The sequence below is a fragment of the Pangasianodon hypophthalmus genome, chromosome 15, assembly GCF_027358585.1.
Source record: "Pangasianodon hypophthalmus isolate fPanHyp1 chromosome 15, fPanHyp1.pri, whole genome shotgun sequence".
In the NCBI taxonomy this organism is placed as follows: domain Eukaryota; kingdom Metazoa; phylum Chordata; class Actinopteri; order Siluriformes; family Pangasiidae; genus Pangasianodon; species Pangasianodon hypophthalmus.
Window position 1 is genome coordinate 18,437,721 of NC_069724.1, and position 22,152 is coordinate 18,459,872.

General features: G+C 36.0%; 1 protein-coding gene across 1 annotated transcript; it reads left to right on the forward strand.

Moving 5' to 3' along the window:
• The first annotated feature begins 915 nt into the window (after positions 1 to 915).
• Positions 916 to 21,707, forward strand: LOC113535741 (pyroglutamylated RF-amide peptide receptor). The gene is made up of 6 exons (XM_026929252.3): positions 916 to 1,364; positions 5,070 to 5,228; positions 8,974 to 9,035; positions 10,086 to 10,318; positions 15,308 to 15,405; positions 20,390 to 21,707. Exons 1-6 carry the CDS (start codon positions 1,034 to 1,036, stop codon positions 20,872 to 20,874), a joined length of 1,368 nt encoding a protein of 455 aa, XP_026785053.1. The 5' UTR covers positions 916 to 1,033; the 3' UTR covers positions 20,875 to 21,707.
• The last annotated feature ends 445 nt before the right edge of the window (positions 21,708 to 22,152 follow it).

The following is a 22,152-nucleotide window of genomic DNA, read 5'->3' on the forward strand; positions in this document are numbered from 1 at the left end:
AGTCAGGATTAAATTTGAACATTTTTGAAGAAAGTTAAGTAGCCTTGCCAGTTGACACCCATTTGTAATTCAACTGTGTAGAGTGTAATGCTTTAGTGCACATTGCCATTCCCATTTTACTGCTGAGGTGCTCCATTAATGTGCAAATAATCTGTAATATGCACCTCGCTCTGATTGCAACAAAGCTACAAGTTGGCCTGGATCAATGATTCTTACATTTTATCTAATGGCAGAGTATTAAAATACGTACATTTAGGAAAATGTTATTTTATATGCTTTTGAGCTTATATCGTAATTAACAAAATGTTGAAAAACATTGCAAACCATTATTAAAGGCTTCTTCTTCTTCTTAACCTTCTTTGCTCCAGGGGTGCCGTATCATGGCTGACCCTGCGCTCTGACCCCAATTTCCTAACAAGCTGGAATATGGAATATGGAATACTGTGCTGTAATGTACTGTATATGTAACAAATAAAGGCTTTTGTTATCATTGTTGTCATGGGGAGCAGATGCAGTGGGATCAAAAGATAATGCACATCTGCAAAACCATATTCTGATTGGAATAAAGGAGTATAGGTTATATGAGTATGGCATATGCTTGGTTCTATAAAGCTGAAACACTTTCTGCATTTACACACTTTTTGAAATTTGTTGTACCTATGCAAAGTACAACAACAATATCAGAGCTGATGGAATGACTTCATGGTTAAGTGCCTAATATGCGCAAATGATACATACTTCACATCAAGTTTCCTACATTTTCTCTACATAATGGGTTAATGGTTAGACCAGTTAGCTATAACCTGTTCTTCTGTTGAGATTAGGACATTCAAAAGCAAAGCAGAAGAGCTGTCTTCAATTTCTATTATGTTCTGTTGTGACATGCTTGTAACAAATAGGTTCTTTAGTTTTGCAGGCATTATTCAGTCACACAACATCAACACTAGGAGTACAAAGCTGTTGGACCTGCATTCATCATGTTTTCATCTGGACTTGGACCAAAACCCTGAGACTGTGAGATCATAAATCAAAAATGAACCTTACCTCAGATTTGTTGGACATGATGCTGAAGGCATCAAACCTCTCTCGGTGGCAGTTCATCCAACACTACTCCATTCCACCACTGGTGGCTGTGCCCAGGCTCCCAGCTGCCCTGCTCCCTGTAGTTGGTCTGCTCTATGTGCTCATCTTCGGGCTTGCTGTGGTTGGAAATGGGGCTGTGCTGGTTCTCCTGTGCCGTAAGAAAGCACTGCAGTCCCCAAGCACTTTCTTCATCTGCTCGCTGGCACTCAGTGACCTTCTCATTGGCATTGTGTGTGTGCCTGCCTCCCTGTTGCAGCACTTCTTTAACAACTGGCTGGCAGGTAAGCTTTCATCATAGATGAACACCCATCACTGGTTCTATAACATCTCAACAACCACATCAACATTATATAACATCAAAAGCTGTAAACTCCTAAGCTGCTGCAACGTTTATAATAATAATAAAAAAAAGCTAACTTTTGCTTCACGTAAGTAAACTCCTAAGCTGCTGGCTATAAAAAATGGCTATAAAAAATGTCTTCACACATTTATATAGTCCCTTTCTAACACACAAGGTTACTGTACACATACACACACATGAACACACACACACACACACAAAGTAGGAAAAAGACTAGTAGGAAGTAGAAAGGGAAATGTATTGAGTTAAAAATGTATGCTTTAAGTTTACTCCTAAAATGAGAGAAGGAAGTGCAGTCACAATGGCCTTGGGGTGTGGCATTTCAAAATTTGGGGGCTGTGGCAGGAAATGTCACTCTGGTTTTAGGCAATGGCTGTAGACCAATTTTAGTGGACCTGAGAGGCCATGTATTGCTTTGTAAGTGAGATGTAGAATTTCTTATTTGATTCTCTGTGAGATGGGTAACTAGTATAACTGTTGGAGTCTTTTTTGGTCTTTACAGAAATGCCGAAGAAGAGGGAATTACAGTGGTCTAAGCATGAGGTTATGAAAGCATGAACCAGGATTTCAGTATCTTTCAAAATTTGTAAGGGTTGAAGTTGGGCAATGTTTTAGAGCTTATAAAATATGATTTTCGTGAGTGACCTAACATGGGGTTCAAAGAAAAGTCTTTTAATCTTTATTAAACTGAGGATTCTTATGGCTAAACAAATCTAGAGGTAGTTGAGGTAAGAATTTGGCCCAACTGTATTTTGGATGAGATCTTTTGAAGTGCCACGTCAACAATACTGGGAAGTGGTGGCTCAGTGATTAGATAGTTGGGCTACTGACCAGAAAGTTCAAATCCTAGCACTGCCTAACTGTCTGTTGGGTCCTTGAGCAAGACTTCTAGCCCTGAAGTGCACAGCTGTGTCCTGTTTAAGTTGCTTTGGATAAAAGTATCAGCCAAATGAGCAACAAATGCTTGTTATTATTATTATTATTAGTAGTAGTAGTAGTAGTAGTAGTAAAGTAGTATCAGATCTTTACCATGAATTCCAAGGTTAAAACTTTAAAACATTAGAATGTTTCTAAACAGAAGACATACTTATCCATATATATATATCAGCAAAGTTAACTGCATTGTACATGTCTGTGAATTTTATGAAGGTGTTTTGATTCATTCACAGACTAGTTTTTAACCTTAAGTCAGTAACTTTTGATTTGTACAAATGTACATTTCTCATTAAAACATTCACTCCATGAGCATCTGCTCTCACAGTCAAGACGGTGGTTCTGAGCTCTAATTTCCATACCCCAAAATAGGTTTTGGTGAAGTATTGAGCTTATATTTGGGATTGTGATCATTTGTGTGGGTGAACATAAGAGGGTGAAGGGATTTAATGTTCATTTTTGATTTATTAATGTTCTTTGTACAATTAATGTTCAACCCTATAAATTATTAAAGCTAATAATTTCCAGAAAATAATCTAAACACTGTTTAGTGCTTGGATTTTTTTTAATACTCGCTCTTGAATATGTGAATTATATACATTTTTGAATTTTGCAGGTTAGACAGATATCTTGTTTTCTTGGTCACAATTAGTGATAATAATAATAATAATAATAATAATAGATTAAATTCAATACCAATATTTCTTAAAATGGTAGATTTATAGTTTGTTTTAAAGTATTGTTGATCGAGTATTGTTGATCGAGCCTGAATGCTTTGTAGAACAAGAACCACAAAAAGGTTAATGAAATAATTTTTTATTGCTTAGATGTGATTTTTTAAAATTTTTTATTAAACCTGTTTTATTAAAAGGGACCTACTCCATTCAAAATCACATAAACATGGTCATAAGCATTTCTTGTATTGTGATTAAATTTCTTTTGTTTCTGCAGGCTTTGTGCTGGCACTGGAATAGGTATTTTGCTTTAGAAATAATACACTATTGTATGTGTGGTTGCTGGAGCAACATGGTTGAGCTAGTTGCATTTGCCTTTGCAAAGCCTTTATGCAAACAAAATAAGATGTATATCATGCAGAATAAAATTGAAAACACAGATGTTGGATAAATAGAGAAGTTATAATATTCCATTTCTTAGATACGGACTTCAAGTTTTCTCTCTTATATTTACTCTCAGTTGACAGGTCACATTATAACCTCTTATAAATGGTTTATTTGAAGGGTACCTACATAGTGCCTTTGTGATACATTCATAAGCAAGCTAGTAAATTGCGAAATATGAATAAAAAATAATACAGGAACACAGAATCTCAATCAGTCAACTCATAATCATAATTTACGGCTACTGTTTTCTCTTCCACATAAAGACAAAGTTGTATAAAACCTCCAATAGCACTGTGCATGTTTTAACATTAGCCTTTCAAAAATCCAGCATTGCTTTATAAAATATTAATGACAGCCATTCTTAGGAACGTTTCGTAAATGTTGGTACCATTCAAAAAGAGTGTTATCTACATGGTTTTAATTGGTTACAATGAAGCAAATAACCATCATTATGTCCAGAATAAAGTTAAGATTACATTTGATTCATAAAATCAGACTGCTGCCTAAAAATCTAGTTCCTTTTATTATCCCATTAACTCAATTATATTGTCATCTCTATAGTCAGCTTATTAATATAATAAAAAGCACTGGTGAAGTCACCAATTACATTTAGCCTGACTAGTATTTCATCCTTTCACTTCAAGAGACCCCAGTTTTGCAATTTTAGACATACAACTCATATCAGAGGGTTCATTATGTCTACCATACATCTGACCTTTTCCTCTAATTATTACCTCTGTGTCACTTGTCCATCTTCATCAGTAAAACCACTGAGCACTGTGAAGAGGCACTATAGATATATTGTGCGCTGCAAATTATGGATGCCTAGGTTGTAATTAGGGAAAATATTGGACATTAGTATAGAAAGATGTCAGAATACTAATGGCTGCTCAAAATCAATGGGGACGGCACAGAAACCATTTATAGATCTACTCACCTATCAATACATTCATAAGAAACTGAACCAAGGCAAAATTTTTTAAAAGGAAAAGCTTTATGCTGTTAATTGTTATTTCCAATATTTCATCAAAATATGACATCATATATATGTAAAAAACCTGCAACCTTCTAGATCATGTCCATTTTTCATTGACCATATATATATATATATTATTTACATTATATATATATATATATATATATATATATATATATATATATATATATGTATATATATGTATATATATATATATATATATATATATATATATATATATATATATATATATATTATCAAAGTGATTTATTTCAAGACAACAATGTTTCAGGCCAGACAGATTTTTTTAAACATTCATTAAAACAGTCCATGAACATGTATTTGGTGATATAATTCTATTTATTTGCATGTACGTCTTTTCTTATCATTAAATGCAAAGCATATTTTTGATTAATTACCACGTATCTTTCAGTAAGTGTGAAACTGCTAGCAAAATTGAACTATGCAGTCACAAGAATGACAGAAATATGTCACCAAAGGTTCTAGATCAATATTTATTCATCGAAGCACATAGACACATATTTATAAGCTTTCAGACTTTATCAGTCACACTCACACTCACTTGACTCTGCAGGCGACTTCCTGTGTAAGCTGGTCCCCTTCCTCCAAGTGACCGCCATAGCAACCAGCATCCTGACCATGACTTGTATTGCTGTGGAGCGATTCCAGGGGATCTTGTATCCTCTTCATGTCCGCAACAGCTACATCCTTCACAGCTCCATCATGATGCTCGGTGAGAAAAAAAAAACGTACCTGGTTTTCCAGTATGGTACCGTCCATGCAATAATATTCTCAGTATGAAGTGTGTGTTGGTCTGGATAGCGCCACACTAAAATTTGTCCAAATTTGTTATAAATTCAGACAATCCAACTGGTGTGTAAATTATGAATAATTAAAACCCTTGTCAACTTATTTTTAATTATCAGCTTATCTGTTGCATCTTTGGTGGAATCACTATGCAAAATAAAGAGCCATGTTTGTCTTTTCAAAGGAGAATATATATATATATATATATATATATATATATATATATATATATATATGTATATATATATATATATATATATTGCTATTTTCTTCTAGCCAGTTTGAGGTGGACTAAACTATATTGGAAGTATTTCTCCCATGTAAAAATTATATGTTGAAAATGAAGAATTGAAAATGTTTTCCTCATTGAAGTTAGCATATTTTAGCATTTTGTATAGCACAAATGCTAAAAGTAGTTAGTTGCATCTTAATGATGAGTAATTCTACCTCTTTTTTTAAAAAAAAAAAAAACATGTGTACATGCTGCTTTTAAAAAAAAAAAAGACCTTAGATATCATAAAGCTCAGCCTCTTGCTCATGCTAATCAGTATAATAGTTCTCAAACTAGCTTGATGTATGAAGTGTCTATGCATTTTTGCTTTTGCCATGAGCAACATCCTGCTAAAATCATGTTCAGAGTACAGCCCTACGTTTCGCTCGCTTGAGTGAAAACAAAAGCATTGCAGAAATGTTTCACTTTATATTTTCATATGCTCTTTTCTACAGTATTACTGTTGTCAGAGGATATTTTCTGTTGCCAGGGATCACTCATTAGCATTTCTGACATGCCCACACCATGTCAAACTGGGATTTCCAGCCAGACTGTTTGATTATAATTACACTGAAGTTTGATTGAAGAATATACATCCACTGTCCACTTTATTAAGATTGCTTATAAACCTGCACATTCATGCAATCATACAATCAGCAGCAGCACAATTCATAAAACCATGCAGATACAGGCAATGAGCTTCAGATAATGTTCATATCAAACCTCAGAAAGGAGGGGGTGGGGGGTAATGTGATCTCAGTGACTTGGCCATGGCATGGTTGCTGGTGCCAGACGATTTATTTGAGTATTTCAGAAACTGCTGCTCTCTTGGGATTTTTTTTTTATAGTCTCTGGAGTTTATACATATGGGTACAACAAATCCAGCAGCAGTTCTGTGGGCATTCAGAATCGAACCTTGAGGTGGAAGAGCTACAACAGTAGAAGACCATATCGGGTTCCAGTCCTGTCAGCCAAGAACTGGAATCTGAGGCTACACTGGGCAAAGGCTCACCTAAACTGGATAGGTGAAGATTGGAAAACCTCACCTGGTCTTTTTTTAAATCTTCAACAGGTTTTTCTGCCTGCAGAATTGCTGTTTAATGGATTTGTTTTTTTTGCACCATTCTCTCTCAACTCTGGAGACTGTTGTGTGTAAAAATATGACAATTTTTACAGCAGTTTCTGAAATACTCAGACTAGCCCATCTGGCACCAACAACCATGCAATGGTCAAAGTCACTCAGATCACATTTGTTCCCCATTCTGATGTTTGATGTGAATATTACCTGAAGCTTATGATTTGTATCTGCATGACTTTATGTATTGTTCTGCTGCCAGTTGACTGGCTGTCTGGATAATTGTGTGAATGTGCAGGTGTACAGGTGTTCCTAATAAAGTGGAAGGGTAGTGTATATTTCTTGAATCTACCCATGGAATCTGCTTATTAAGTTGAAGATTTTTGGTATCACATAGAATGTGTTTAAAAATGAAACCCATGTTGACTGGGGCTTTAAGGTTGGATTTAATGTTAGCACAGTTAGAGTTTACAAATAGTAGTAACGGTAATAATATTAAGAATTTTCTATCTATATTTCTATGCAGTTTTGTGTTAGTTTGGTTAATGTAGCTATTAATGAAGCATTCGGGTGTTTCTGACGTTTACAATGGCATGTGGAAATGAAAACAATGGCCAAATTGGAGAAAAATCACTATAGATTTTAATTATACACTGTGCATAAAGTAGCTCAAAAAGTAGTAATTAAAAATAACGTGTATATCAGACTTAATTGTTTTTTTAAAAAAAAATACTTACACCCTAGTTTACTGAAAAAATTATTCCTGTTTTCACTAACCACCTACATACACTGTCATTTTGTAATGTTAATGACATGCTGAGTGGTGGAGTGACAATGGAAATGAATTAATCAGGAACATGAAGTCTTTCTGTATGGATTTGGAGGCTTAAATAGAAGATATCAGCGCGTACATAGTGACAATGAAACACAGACCTTCAACCATAACTAACCGAAAGAAATGCATTAATAAGATTTTTTTATATGAAGAAATGGCCAAGAAAGCCATAATCCTGAAGCTTTGTCACTTTGTATTTCTTTGTAATGCAATGAGAATATTCTACAAACATTTGTATTTAACTCTAATATTTAACCCTAGTAATACCATATAAAGTGCCAAAATACTATAATCGATTCCTTACTCATTGTAACATAAGTCCATTACTATTAATGTAACGTGATTACAACAAAATGGCGTTATTATTATATGAAGAATTAAAATCGCAATTAAAAATTGAGGGATTCAAGCAAAGAGAGAATGCTTATATATAAGATTTATAAGGAAATGAGCTGTAAGTGTTACTGAGCATCTTGCAGAAGCAGCCACAGTTCTTCTGGAGACTTTGACTGTCGCACTTGCTTCTTATTTTTGCAGCAAAACCCAGCAGCCTTCATTATGTTTTTTTTTGTCTGAAAAGTGTCTCTTATGTAATGTGCTGCTTTCTTTACTGACATGTAGTGATATGTAGCATTTATTTTTCTTTACTGACATGTAGTGACGTAGCATTTAATTTTGTGCTGGAAAACTAATGTTTGGAAATCTAAAATGTTTTTGTACCGAATCAGTAATGTAGAAGTCATAAAATAAAAATCTATGACAAAGTTTGTACTAAAAAAAAATAGGGTACTGTATATGCGCACAGCTATTATAATTTATAAATACGGGCTTTAGAAAGTGTCACTACTTTAGCTTGATTCTAGCCATCATGTGTTGTATGCAAAATATCTGGATATCTTTAAATAAAATTTAAATTAGGCGAAGTGTGTCACTGGTTATTTATTAATTGGTAGCTAAGATTATAGAGAAAGTAGAGAGTTTCATTGACAGCAGTAAATTAGTGCTGCCTTTCAATAACTGCATAATAGGAGAACTGCAATTTAGAGTTTCTCCTGTACCAGCTAGTGACTCAGCTCATGAAATGCTCAGTTAATTAGTCGATGATTGACTGTAAAATGGCAAAAGATTGATAAATAAGGCCCATTGTTAGCACTGCAATTCCAGCTTTTCGATGTAATTTACTGCAACTCCTTCACCCCCCACTTTAATCTGAATACCCTGACCAGGATAAAGCAGTTACTGAAGATGAATGATGATAAATGAATATATAGTAATTAGGAAATAAAGTGAAAATCATAACTGACAACGAAGCATCCTGTATTTCATTAATTTTAATGTTGAACTATAATTTTTTCAGGCAACGCTATTTTAAAAAATCTTGTATATTTGGCTTGCATATTTCCTTATCGTGATATTGTCACAATCTTATACATAATACCTCTATGAACGTTGGATTTCTGTTGAGCTAATTTCTTTTTTTCGCTTTCCAGTGGCTGTTTGGTTGGTTGCACTGGCAGTTGCAGCACCGATGTGGTTTGTCCAGAAAGTAGAGGTATGTGACTGATTTTTTTTTTTTAAAGAAATATAATTTTTCCATCATCTCTGGACACCTTAATATGACTTTGGTCATTATCAATCCGTTTCTTGCTTCATTTCGAGGTAAAAGGTAATTAAATGTTACCTTTGATTTGTTGATGACCTTTGTTCTAACTGATTGAGCCATAAACTGTATACAATTCTGACATGTAATCATGTAATCATGTAATCATGTGAGCAATATGTGGACCTACAGTATCAATAAAAGGAGATGCATTATGCATTTTCTTTTAAGAAGAACTGGGAGTACTTTCCTTTTAAGATTTTCACATATGTGGTCACATGGTCTGAGTCAATGAAGGCTTGAATCCCAACTATTACATATGTTAATTAAATGAATTTTGTGTTTTTTATGGGCTAATGGGGCTGAATGAATCCTTTTTGTTCTACAGGGATTTTTTTCCTTCAAAAAGCCTTTTCAGTCTGCTTGCAATCAGCTGAATAGAACATTTTATCTCTATTCACTGTGAAGTAGTTTAACAAAGTAAATTTCAGAAAAAAAGAATAAATCATAATTAATATTGCTTGTTGTTAATAAATTGCAAAGACATAAAAATGTATTTAAGTCAAGATTTGAGTGTTTTTTAATCTTAAAGAACATTGAGAGTACAAAGATATCAGCCATTTAAAATATCAGAGATATAGACTTGCTGGTAACAAGTAACAAGCTGACAAGCAGCTTAAAACCTTAATTATACCCTAAAACTAAGCCTTTTGTTTCATTAATGTGTAATCATGTTGCCTTAAAGTTCTTCAAAAGGCCAGGATGATGGAGTGAAATTTAAACTTCGCAAATGTGCAACGTAGAAGACGTTTGGTACCATCACCATTTGATGCTGGTCATGTGAAGGGTCTTGTGGTTCATTGGCTGGCTAGAGAACATGGGAATTTTACTACAGGGTTTCACCAGAGACGAAGAAGTATGAAAGTATGAAAAGTATGACGAAGTGAAGGACAACTGACTTAAAATTGACCTCTTAATAAACCTGACCTCTTAACCTTACAGGTGAAATATGACTTCCTGTTTGATGTTCACCACACCAGTTGTCTGGAGGTGTGGCCAAGCCAGCAGTGGAGGCGGAGGTACACTGTATGCCTATCAGTGATGGTTTTTTTGGTCCCAATGGTGACCATGGCCATCCTGTATGGGAAGATCATGAGGGAATTGTGGGGCAAACACCGCATTCACGAGGCTGTGTTCCAAACACTGCCAGGGTCTGAGATCAACAAGATCACCAGGTCAGAGCAAAGACATTTCTATATACATGACAAGTATTTGCATGAGAAAATGAGCAAAGACAATACTTCATATGCAAGACCCAAAAGCAAATGTTATAAAGAATGTGTCACACAGAGGACTCACAGAGGAGGACAGTAATATTGTCTACAGAAAGGGTCTAGATGCATGCATGCAAATCCATGATCCACAAACCAAAGGAACTCAGAATTCATAGGTAGATGCTATAGATGAGGACAAAAGTTTACAAACACAGTTTTTCACAGCTCTTCACATTTCATGTTACCATTTCTTCACATTTCTTTTGGTAAGTCAGTTAGGGCTTCTACTTGTTCACATCAGAGGTATTTTTAAAACAATTAATTAGAGACAGATTTATTTCAGCTTTAATTCACTATATCAGAATTTCAGTGGGTCAAAGTTCACATACCATACCAAGTTGATTGTCTCTTTAAACAGTCTGGAAGGTACCAGAAACTGATGTAATGGCTTTTATAAGCTCCTGATTTCTCAGTTGTCATAATAAGGAGTTAATTGGGAGTGCACCTGTGGCTGTAAAAGGGCAGAGACACTGAATTTTTGTCCTTGATACCATGGGAAAATCCAAGCATCTCCACCAAGACCTCAGAAAAAATGGCGTACCACCATAAGTTCACTTCCTCCTTAGAAGGAATTTCCAAACAACTGAAGGTACCACATGCATCTGTACAAACAATTATATGCTAAATGTTCAGCACTATGGATAGATGAAAAGGGTGAGGCTTTTAATCTGAAGAACATCATCCCAACTGTGAAGCTTGGGGGTGGCAGCATCATGTTGTGGGGATGTTTTGCTGTAGAAAGGGACTGGTGCACTTCAGAAAATAGACGGCATCATGAGGAGCAAGGGTCATCTAGAAATATTGAAGCAACACCTCAAGACATCATCCAGAAAGGTAAAACTCCAGGTCACAACTGGGTCTTCCAGCATGACAATGATTCTAGGCATACCTCCAAAGATGTAACAAAATGGCTTAAAGACAACAAAGTCAACGTATTGGAGTGGCCATCACAACACAGTGACCTGAATCCTGTAGAAAAATTCTAGACTGCACTGAAAAATGTGTGTCTGAGCAAGGAGGTCTACAAACCTGACTGAGATACTCTAGTTCTGTAAGGAGTAATGAACAAACATTACGGCAAAGTATTGTGAGATGCTTGTCAAAGGCTAGGCCAAGCATTTGATTCACACAATTAAAAGGCAATTCCACCAAAAACTAACAAAGTGTATGTAAATTTTCCCCCACTGAAAATCTGATATCGTAAATAAAAGCTGAAATAAATCTGTCTCTTAGCTATTATTGTGAAAGTACCTCTTATGGAAATAAAGTGGATACACCAGAAATAAAGTAGATACAGCTGACATGGCACAGGAAATATAGATACACTAACTCACTTGAGACATGAAATGAATGAATGTGAATGAGTTGTGAAAAATTGAGTTTGAATGACTTTGTCGTAGGTGTATGTAAGCTTTTGGTCTCAGCCGTATAAACCAGAAACTAGGTAAAAACTAGGGAGAAAACAGAGAAGCTAGAATTACTGACAGGACATACAAAACTAGATGCACCCACAGCAGCAGGTGCATGTTGTGCTTGAACAAGAAGGATGAAGATGAAACATGGAACAGATGGAACCAATCACAAGGGACAAAGGGGGTAGTGTGGGAGTGGTGGGCCACCAAGGACAAGAATAAACAAATAAGGAAAATGAACAGCCAAAAGGGTGCAAAATGGATTTGCAGACTATGGAAAGGCATAGGAACTGAAAGATTTTTAAAATATTGGAATAAAACTGTTTTGATTATTTGGCTCATAGTAGAATCAAGAAGCAACAACCAATGTTATAAAGACCTAGATTCAAAATCAAAAGGCAACAACTGATATAGCATAAATATAAATGACTCACCTAACCGAAGCCTATCCTGGGAACACTAGGCGTGAGGTGGGAATACACTGTGAAAGAGATGCAAGTCCATGCACATAAGTAAAAGTAGCGATCAAGATCAACTACTCAGATAAGAATAAAAAACAGCTCTTTAGGTTTCCGAAGCTTCCCGGTCCAGAGTGATCAGGAGACGATGGTTAGTAAACATGCTAGTACTTATTATTCAATTAATAAACATAGGAGCACTTTTACATGCTGATAACATGGCTAATTTGCTAGCAATATTCACCTCTATAATGTGTGGGGTATCATGCTTAAAAAAGACAGACTGATATGATAACTCATCACAGATGTAATAATTTAATATTCACTGGGGTCCAAAAAGACCACATTGACAGTCTGGGATTTTTTAAAAATAGAAATAAATAGAAGGTTTTAGGATTTTGAAATATCGAAAACAAAGAAAGTAAATGTTCAATATCTTGAATATTTAATATTCAATTTTCTGCAATACTTTTAGGTCCCTTTTAAATTTTAAGCAAATTTGTTATGTTGATCATGTTAACAGCTTTGTACAAAAGGTCAGATTTTCCTCATGCCTAATCTCTTCTGTTGAAGCATGTGTTCAGACGACACGCTGATGGATTTGACCTAAAATGAATCATAAGGTTTTGCACAAACTTGTGGAGTCCACGCCAGCTTGAGTGCACACTGTCATTAAAGCAAAAAGGGGGCATGCCAAATACTAAGAAACTCTGAAATTCATGTAAATATTTTAAAGATTCTACTGTTCACTCAAGTTGTTGTGAATGCAGTGAACTATGTGGGCTAATAGTGAACAGTGTAGATAAAATATTTGCTTGAGTGTTCATTTCTGTTAAAATGTTCTTCCCATCATAGTTATGTATGTATGTATGTATGTATGTATGTATGGCAAAGCATATAGTTTCTCCAGTTGGCTAGAAGGGGTATTCTAACATAGCTGAATGGCACTGATGTTCATCTTCAGGATCTCTTGCAGACATTGACTATAAAATGTCTGCAAGAGATCCTGAAGATGAACATCTTCAAGTGCGAGTGTAGTGAAAGAAGAAGAAATTAGAAGAACGCGGAAGTGTTTGTGCAATGAGCCCATATATATCTGTGTATATATCAGTGTATACATATATACAGTATATATATAGTATATATAAATGTAACAAAAGTACATATAATCTGTTATGTTCCACCCCTGCTTTTAGTCCGTATACCTGGTATAGCATCCATTGGTTTATAACACCATTTTTCCTCTATCCAACCTATAAATTTGGCAGAATAGATACTATCCATACTGTTGCTTTAAAAAATGTGTATATAGAAAACATTGTGCCTTAAATAAGATACACCCATATTACACAGAACCTCTTTATATAATGACAGCAATAAGCTGAGCCTGGCATTGTATCACACACACACACACACACACACACACACACACAGGTGTCTTATCAGTTTCTAAACCCACTATCCACAATGTCTACACACTCCTGTTAAAATGGCAGGGTTTTTTTGTGATGTAAAATTAAGCCAAGATAAAGACGTTTGTCCAATGGGAAATTACTAATGTATAAAAATTAAGTGAAAAACAATCAGAAACATTTTAGGGAAAAATAGGAAAAATAAAAAAAGTTATAATAACCTGGTTGCATAAGTGTGCACACCCTTTTATAATTGGGGATGTGACAGTGTTCAGAATGAACCAATCACATTCAATCTCATGTTCAAAAGTAATTACCATACAGCTGTCATCAATGAAATTATTCTGATTAACCCCAAATAAATACCAGCTGTTTCTGTAGGATTTTTTTCACATCTTCTTGGTTTCATCTGACTGCTGAAGTCTTGGTCTGCAAAGAGCTTACAAAGCATGCATGGTATCTCACTTGTTGAAAGATATCAATCAGGAGAGGGGTATAAAAGAATTTCCAAAACATTGGATGTACCATGGAACAACATGAAGGCAATCATCAACAAATAGAGAAAATGGGGTACCTCTGTGACATCACCAAGAATAGGACATTCCTCCGAAATTTATAAAAGAACAAGAAAAAAACTGACTGGGGAGGCTGCCAAGAGATCAGTGGCAACATTAAAGGAGCTGTAGGAATATCTGACAAGTACTGATTACTCTCTGTATGTGACAATAATCACTAATATTCTTCACTTGTCTCGACTATGCGGTAGAGGCTAGACTGAAGCATTTTCTCACAAAAAACATCCAAGCTCAACTAAATCATCCCAAACCATGTGGCAAAATGTGTTATGGTCTGATGAGACCAATTCCAAAAGGTAGAATAATTCCGTAATTTCAAAAGGTAGGTTTGGTGTAAAAAAAGCACATCACCAAAAGAACACCATACCCACGGTGAAGCATGGTGGTGGTGGCAGCATGCTTTAGGGTTGCGTTTCTTCAGGCAGAACTGGGGCTTTTATCAAGGTGGAGGAAATCATGAATAGCTACAAATACCAGTTGATTTTAGTGCAAAACCTTCACGTGTCTGCTAGTAAGCTGAAGATGAAAAGGAATTTCACCTTTCAGCACAACAATGACGCAAAGCATACATCCAAATCGACAAAAGGAATGGCTTAACTAAAAGAGGATCAATGTTTATGAATGGCCTAGCAAGAGCTCAGACCTGAATCCAACTAAAGATCTGTGGGGTGCCCTGAAGCCGGGTTGTGAACAGGAGATGCCTTTACAATTTGACGGCTCTAGAATGTTTTTGCAAGAAAGAGTGGGAAAATATTGGCAAGTCAAGATGTGTCCCGCTGATAGACTCTTACCCAAAAAGACTGAGTGGTGTAATAAAATCAAATGATACTTCAACAAAGTAGTAGCTTAGCTCATAGCTTCACGGTCCCCAGTTTGATCCTGAGCTTGGGTTACTGCAAGACCTTTGCATGGGTTTCCTTTGGGTTCTCTGGTTTCTTCCCACTGTCCAAAAACATGCCAGTAGTTGGATTGGATATGCAAAATTGTGAATGTGTGTGTGTGTGTGTGTAATTAACAAAGTTGTTGTTTCCAGGAGGAAGAGGAGGGCAGTGAAGATGATGGCCACGGTGGTGCTTTTGTTCGGTGCTTGCTGGGCTCCATTTCACCTTGTATCACTGCTGCTGGACTATGGTAACACACACAGACCTAATATCTTGTTACTGTCATACCCCTGGTTCTCTGAAAGCATGAGTGACGTCTCTCACCATGGGGTATGGCCTCCCACATATGCCTCAGAAGTTATTCCACTACACCAGCCCATCAACTGGCTGACAAATGTGACGTTCATGTGTGCAACCACCTCACTTCATGTCACCAGGGAGGGTGATCTGACACTTGATCAGACACCTTATTCTTGCGACATGTTACAACAGTAACTTCAATTTCTCTTTCCAGCATTCGTTTTGGTATCTGTTACCAGAGGGTCCTATCTTGAAAAATATTCTCCCTTCCGGTTGTTTTCAACTTCATGTCAAATACATGTTGGGGACGATTCCTACAAGCAAGTTTCCTTTCATGACATTTGTATTATAAGGTTCTTTTAGGTATTTTCTTTATGTAAAACCACTCTGTTGAGGTGGACAATGATTGGCCAAGGCTGCTTTTTATGCTGTTCATTCATTATATGATTGGCTGGAAGATAGAACCTTATAAAACCAAGTTTATCTGTGAGTTTGGAGAGACAAATTCTAATTTTTTAATATTACGCCAAAAACTTTACAATATAAAAACACCTGAGAAGAATAAAGTGTCCTCCAGTGATGAAGTTCATGCAGTTAGCTATTATTAATTAATTAATTAATTACCAAAATGCTAGTTAGAACTTCATAATATTGAGGTCACTGTTTCTCTTTAAACAGGGTGAGAGTAATATGCATAAGCCTTGAATTTCCTACCAATTATATAAAACTGTAATGAATATCAGTCAATTATTCAGAGCATGCTATCAAATAATTGCTTTCCATTAGACCAGGGGTTCCAAGTTCTGAATTAAAATTTTAAGGTCTTATGGACCTTAATTGGATTGAAAGAGTCGAAAAAAGAGCTCAAAATAGAGAGGGCAAAATAGAGCAATAAACTGTGAGCTATTGACAAAAATGTGCTAATGATATAATTCTTCATTAGCAAAGTGAAAAATCTGACAGTGTCTATTCCACTTCAGTTAAGTCCATTTCAGTTTCAGGTCGTAGCACTATAAAATGTGGAAAAGTTCAAGGGCATGAAGACTTATGCTAAGCACTGTATTAAATATCTAGGAAGTAATTGCAGTGTACTTCACTAATAATAGTGGATGAACTAAAAATTCTGTGTAGTTCAGAAAGTTTCCACACCTTTGGCAAAGTGTGCCATCATTTTATTTGAACAACAACAACAAATGCAATCCTTGCTATTTACTTCCCCACTATCTTGTTTGATGGTGACTTAAAATCTAGCTACTCTTCAGAAAAAAATATCAATGTCCAGAACTTTTCAGGTGTAATTCTAATAAAATAATAAACTAGAGACGATGCTCTACCTGACAAATGGTGATCCACTAGCTACTGTTGAAAACGGTTTTCATAGAAATATCTAGAATTTGACTTTTCCACTGATATTGGCTTGCTGCCATTTTTTACACACAGTGTGAGTGAAAATTGTGCAGTGGTCCTAAATTTCCATCCAGAAGTCTCCACGATCCGCTGTAAGCCCTGTAATGCATTCGTCTTCACATGCTCTCTCGTCACACTTCGTTCTCTTAATAACGCTTCTCCTTGCCCAGACTGTCAGAGTTGTTTCTCTCATTCTATCACACACACACATACACACACTTCACTGTTATCTCAAACACACATTCAGATCTGCAAATCTAAAATATCCTATGATGAAATGAGAAATAACTGCATTTAATTTCCTTTCACTTCATTCTCTTCTTCACACCCCAGCAATCGTGCTATTTTTTTTAGCTCGCCTTCCCACTCTCACACCTACGCATAGGTGAACATATTTCCCATTTCCCCCATTTCTCCTTCTTTCTTCTCTGAACCTACATTAAAAGAACAGATGTGCATTAGGGATGCTCCTTCTGTCTTTCTTACACACGCTTTTCTCTCTCATTGCCGTGCTTTCTCCTACTTCTCAGTGTTACGCTCGTGGTTTCTCCTCCTGTCTGGATGTGCTATAAAGAAAATCGATACATTAAATCTCACACTTTCTGTCCATCTTTCTCTTTTCATCTTCCCCTTTTCTTTCCTGAGCCACAGCATGCTACAGCAGTTTGACTTCCCTTTGTAGGTCCCATTTCATTCAAATGCACACACAAGCACACACACACACACACACACACACACTTGTTCTTTTATGTCTCTGTCACATACCTACTATTTATCCTTATTAATATAAATATTTTGTAATCAATACTCATATGGATTTTAGGAGATAAAAGCTCTGCTACCTGATAATATCAGCCAATTAATTTACTGTAATTTTATACCATCAAAATAAAGTGGACTCTAGTTATAGTTAAAAAGATACCAAATCTCTATATTTTTTCCACACATCCTTCCTGCAAAAGGGAACAAAAGGATTTGTGATGTATAGAAAACACTATGTAAGATACAGCTTACCCAAAGACACTGATTACACTGAACAATCTAATCTTTGTTTCAGATGAAGAGACGCGAACATATAAGATACTGCACCATTGTGAGTTTGATACCTGCCTGGTATATTGAGCATGATGTATACAGTATATAGTCCACTCCATAATTAGTGGCACTCTTTAAGAGAATGGGCAAAGGTACACCAAATAATTAATATTTTCCACTCAAACAATTGAGTATATAATAACTTATATTGTCATTTAAGTATAACCTTAAATACACCATTAAAAATATAATCGTATTTAAAGAAAAAAAAAAAAATCAATGCTGTTGTTTCCTTAAATTGATTATTATGGAAGCCCTGAACTGCAAGGTATGAAATTTTTTGTTTCAATTGCTATATCATTATTTTGGCATAGTAAGTCATTATTTTGATTTAATAAGTCGTCATTTTATCTTACTAAGTCGGAACTTTGACATAGTATCTCATTATTCTGACTTACTAAGTTGTTATTTTAACTTAGTAAGTCGTTATTGTGACTTAGTCATTATTATGACTGAGTATCTCATTATTCTGATTTACTAAGTTATTATTTTGACTTAGTATCTGATTATTCTGACTCAATAAGTCATTATTTCTGACTTAGTAAATCATTATTTTGACTCAGTATCTCATTATTTTTGACTTACTAAGTTGTTTATTCTTGGAGTTGTAAAATTTAAAAAATCTATTACCAAAAGCTGTTTCGTAGGGTTAAATGAAAGAGGCCCTTCCTGAAAGCATGCTGAACCTCCAACTAGAAATGTGGCCTAGATGACACCAATTTTATTTTTCACCATGCGCACTGTGTTTTGTTCAAAAGCTGCATACAAAAAAACTTAAACTCACTGTAAAATATGGTGGGGAATCACTTTTATTGTCTCTGCCAGGAGGTTGAGGCTTGTCTATAGATGGATCTTTCATTGAGATAATGGCCCCAAACATGCAGTATATCAAAATCGACACAGCGGTTACAGGAACATAAAATCAGTGTATTGTAATAGCCATTGTAATATTGTAATATTGCACATATTGGAAATTTTAGGTGCTTTGTTAGTTTAATGACTCACAGTTATAACTCAGGTATTTGTGACCTCACCATAATGCATCATGCTTGCTGTCCCTCTGGGACATTTGTACCAAAGCTCGTCATGTTCAAGGACATGACTGTTTCTCACCTGTGTTACAATTTGTTCTGAACTTTAAAAAAGAATGTAAAGGGACTAAGTCATAGCTGAAAAAATGATTCCTGAAATACGAGGTTAAAAGCAGAATAGAAAGTATCTGATCATATGTGATTATTTACAGCTTAAAGGTTGAGTGTGAATAAAAAAATCTGATATCAGATATAGAGACTCAAAGAAAAGGTTAGATGTATATCAGCAGAGCTGGGCTGAATGGACTAGTGCAGCTTAACCTTTCTTCTCTTTAAAAGAAAAAAAAAAATAATAAAAAGTTTAATTTGTCACATCCACATTAGTTTGTTTGCTGTGAAATGTCTTAAATGTGGGACCAAGAACAACAGCACCACCAACAATCGTAGGAAAATACACAGGATCGAATGAAGTGGACTAGACTAGGGCTGATTCCTTTCTAGCTCAGACTGTACAGTGGATATAAAAGTGTACATACCCCTGTTAAAATGGCAGGTTTTGTGATGTAAAAAAAAAAAAAATTTAACTAAGATAAATCATGTCAGAACTTTTTCCACCCTCAATGTGAAATTACAGCTGCCTGGTCAGGGTCATGGTGGTTTAAATTAGGCTACTAGTTTGTTTATATTTTGGGAAATACATCCAACTAAATTCATTAGAAAATATAATACATACAAAAATAATAAGTGTGCCAGTGAAATTAAAATATTTCTAGTTGACACCAATCATGAACTGGAGTGACGTAGCTGAGGTCGAGGAACTGTCAGAGCCAGAATTCATACACCATGCTGACAGTGCGGGCATTTCTACTTCTTGTGGTTTTCCCAGAGCTTTTCAATGTTTCCAGGGGCATAATGGGATGTTTCAATAAAAAAAGGAAAACCCTGGGGTAGGCCATACCCCCTTTAAGGTGTAGATCAAAACGCAGATACAGCTACAGATGTGGCATCACATTGCACCATTCATATGCATAATTATTATACCTATGACAAGACCTATATGCTATGAAACTTTAATAACTTGGATAAAAAATATAAAAGTTTCATTGTTGAGATTTTGATAGGTATTAGAACTGTGAGGCATTCAAATCTTTTGATTAGATTTACTGTCTGCATTATAACAACATTACATAGTATAATTGTGATGTGGATCTACTTTCATATATAGTGACAGAGGTGTAAAATGAGAGAAATAAACTGAACAGAATATATTAGAATCAAAACAATCTCTTCATCCTGATTATATTTATAAAGGATCAATGCCATTTTAAGCATTTAACCATTACTTTTTAATCATACACTATTATGAACTATTTGTTTTCTCTTCAATCTTGAACCTCTCAGAAAAGCTGAACCTGGACCTGGACTCAGAATTTCTATTGCTAAGCTTGGTGCAGATCCTGGGCTTCAGCAACTCCGTGTGCAACCCAGTGGTCTACGCTGCCCTCAACACCAACTTCAAGAGGGATTTGCTGGCCCTACTCACGCAGAGGCGGATACTCTGCTTCCGGAGAAGGCAGACCCGAGTTGGCGTCTCTGTCACAGAACCGAGGACAACCGCGGAAAGGATAGAGAGGAGAGTTGGGGTCCAGCCTTGGAGCAAAGTAGCCTGGGACACAGAAAATGGTGCGGCACCAGTGACAAGTGGGGCAAGGTCCGAATCCTTCAACCCCATGAACCTGCTTGGTGCCATTTGGCCAAGGAACAACTCAGGCACCGTCATTCTGAATGTCACTGACCCCCTGCACATGGATGCTACCTACAGATCAGATCAGAAGACAGCGGGAATTCTGGGACAGCGGAGCAGTGACAGCGGGAACAGTGGATAAATCTCCAAAGGAGAAGTTTTTCTGTTTGTCCAAGAAAGACAGTATTATCACAACCAGTGATAAAGCCATCATATACTGTATCTCTAATGTGAGTGAGGCAATTACTACCTAGATTTCCTCCAATGAGATCTAAACAGTAGTGCAAATTTCAGTGGAAATCCATACAACTGGTACTTGGGATTTCGTGCCATGCACATGATAATCCAATTTATGGGTTTAGAGATCCAAATGTACTGTTCATGCTCCGACATTCAGGAATTAGTGTGCATGGAACACACTTTTAGTGTTTTCATGAACACTGGTTACCCCATCTTTATTATAGCAAATCATTTCAGGGCCAGCCCAGGCTTTGTTGGTGCCCAAGGTCTTGTTGATAGCCCTAACCCCCCTCCCCCAAACCACCACCAAGAAAACACTGAAAACACTTATTTTTTAAATGAACTCAAATTTACTATTATATAACATAAATAATGATAAACATTAATATAAATATGAAGTAAATAACTGGTGATAATAAATAACAAATATCAAATCTGAGTAACAAACCTGTTTCAAATTACCTTCTGATTGTTTAAAAAAATCAAACAAGAATTAAACAAAATACAAATGAGCATAAAAGTACAATAAGCTGTAGACACATGATACATTCCAGCACACTACGTGCAACACTGTGAGATTATTCACATTTGGGTAGTCAGTTTTTGTGCAAAAATTTTGAGAATCTGTTCTGAGAATTGTTTCAAAACTGCATGCGCCTTGACTTCTTTGCAGCAAAGTCATCAATGATTGCATCAAAAGACAAATTTTGAGATGGTTGATGCTGATCACTGCAAGTCCAGTGAAACGCTCTTGGGGCATGTTAGACCTCAAGTTTTAATCAGCTTGAGCTTTGAAAAGCTCCTCTCCACAGCTGCTACGGTCACCGGGATAGTCACAGATATCTTCAGTGCCACCCACATGTTTGGGTAGATTTCTTGCAGTAGCTCCATGGTGGCCATGTTGGTTGATGGTAGGTCTGTGAAGCTTCTCATTTCCAGGGTGAGTTGTTTCCATCTATGTCTGACTGTCCACCATTACTTAAAGTCCTGGTCTTCATTTGTCATCTTAGAGAATTTGACAAGCACAAGAAACCTCTCCTTGACCTCTCCCAAGGTCTTGAACCTCTCCTCCAGTGACACAATGGCCAAATCCACCACTACATTTAAAACGTAGTCTCTATCCTCTTCAGTGCATCACTGATGGGCTCATCATTCATATGAGAACTCTCTACATGTCAGT

Excerpts from the sequence above, each read along its gene's own strand:
- LOC113535741 (XM_026929252.3), top strand. The coding sequence starts at position 1,034 with ATGAACCTTACCTCAGATTTGTTGGACATGATGCTGAAGGCATCAAAC. Across the intron at positions 1,365-5,069 it reads CTTTAACAACTGGCTGGCAG|GCGACTTCCTGTGTAAGCTG; the intron begins GTAAGCTTTCAT and ends TTGACTCTGCAG. Across the intron at positions 5,229-8,973 it reads CAGCTCCATCATGATGCTCG|TGGCTGTTTGGTTGGTTGCA; the intron begins GTGAGAAAAAAA and ends TTCGCTTTCCAG.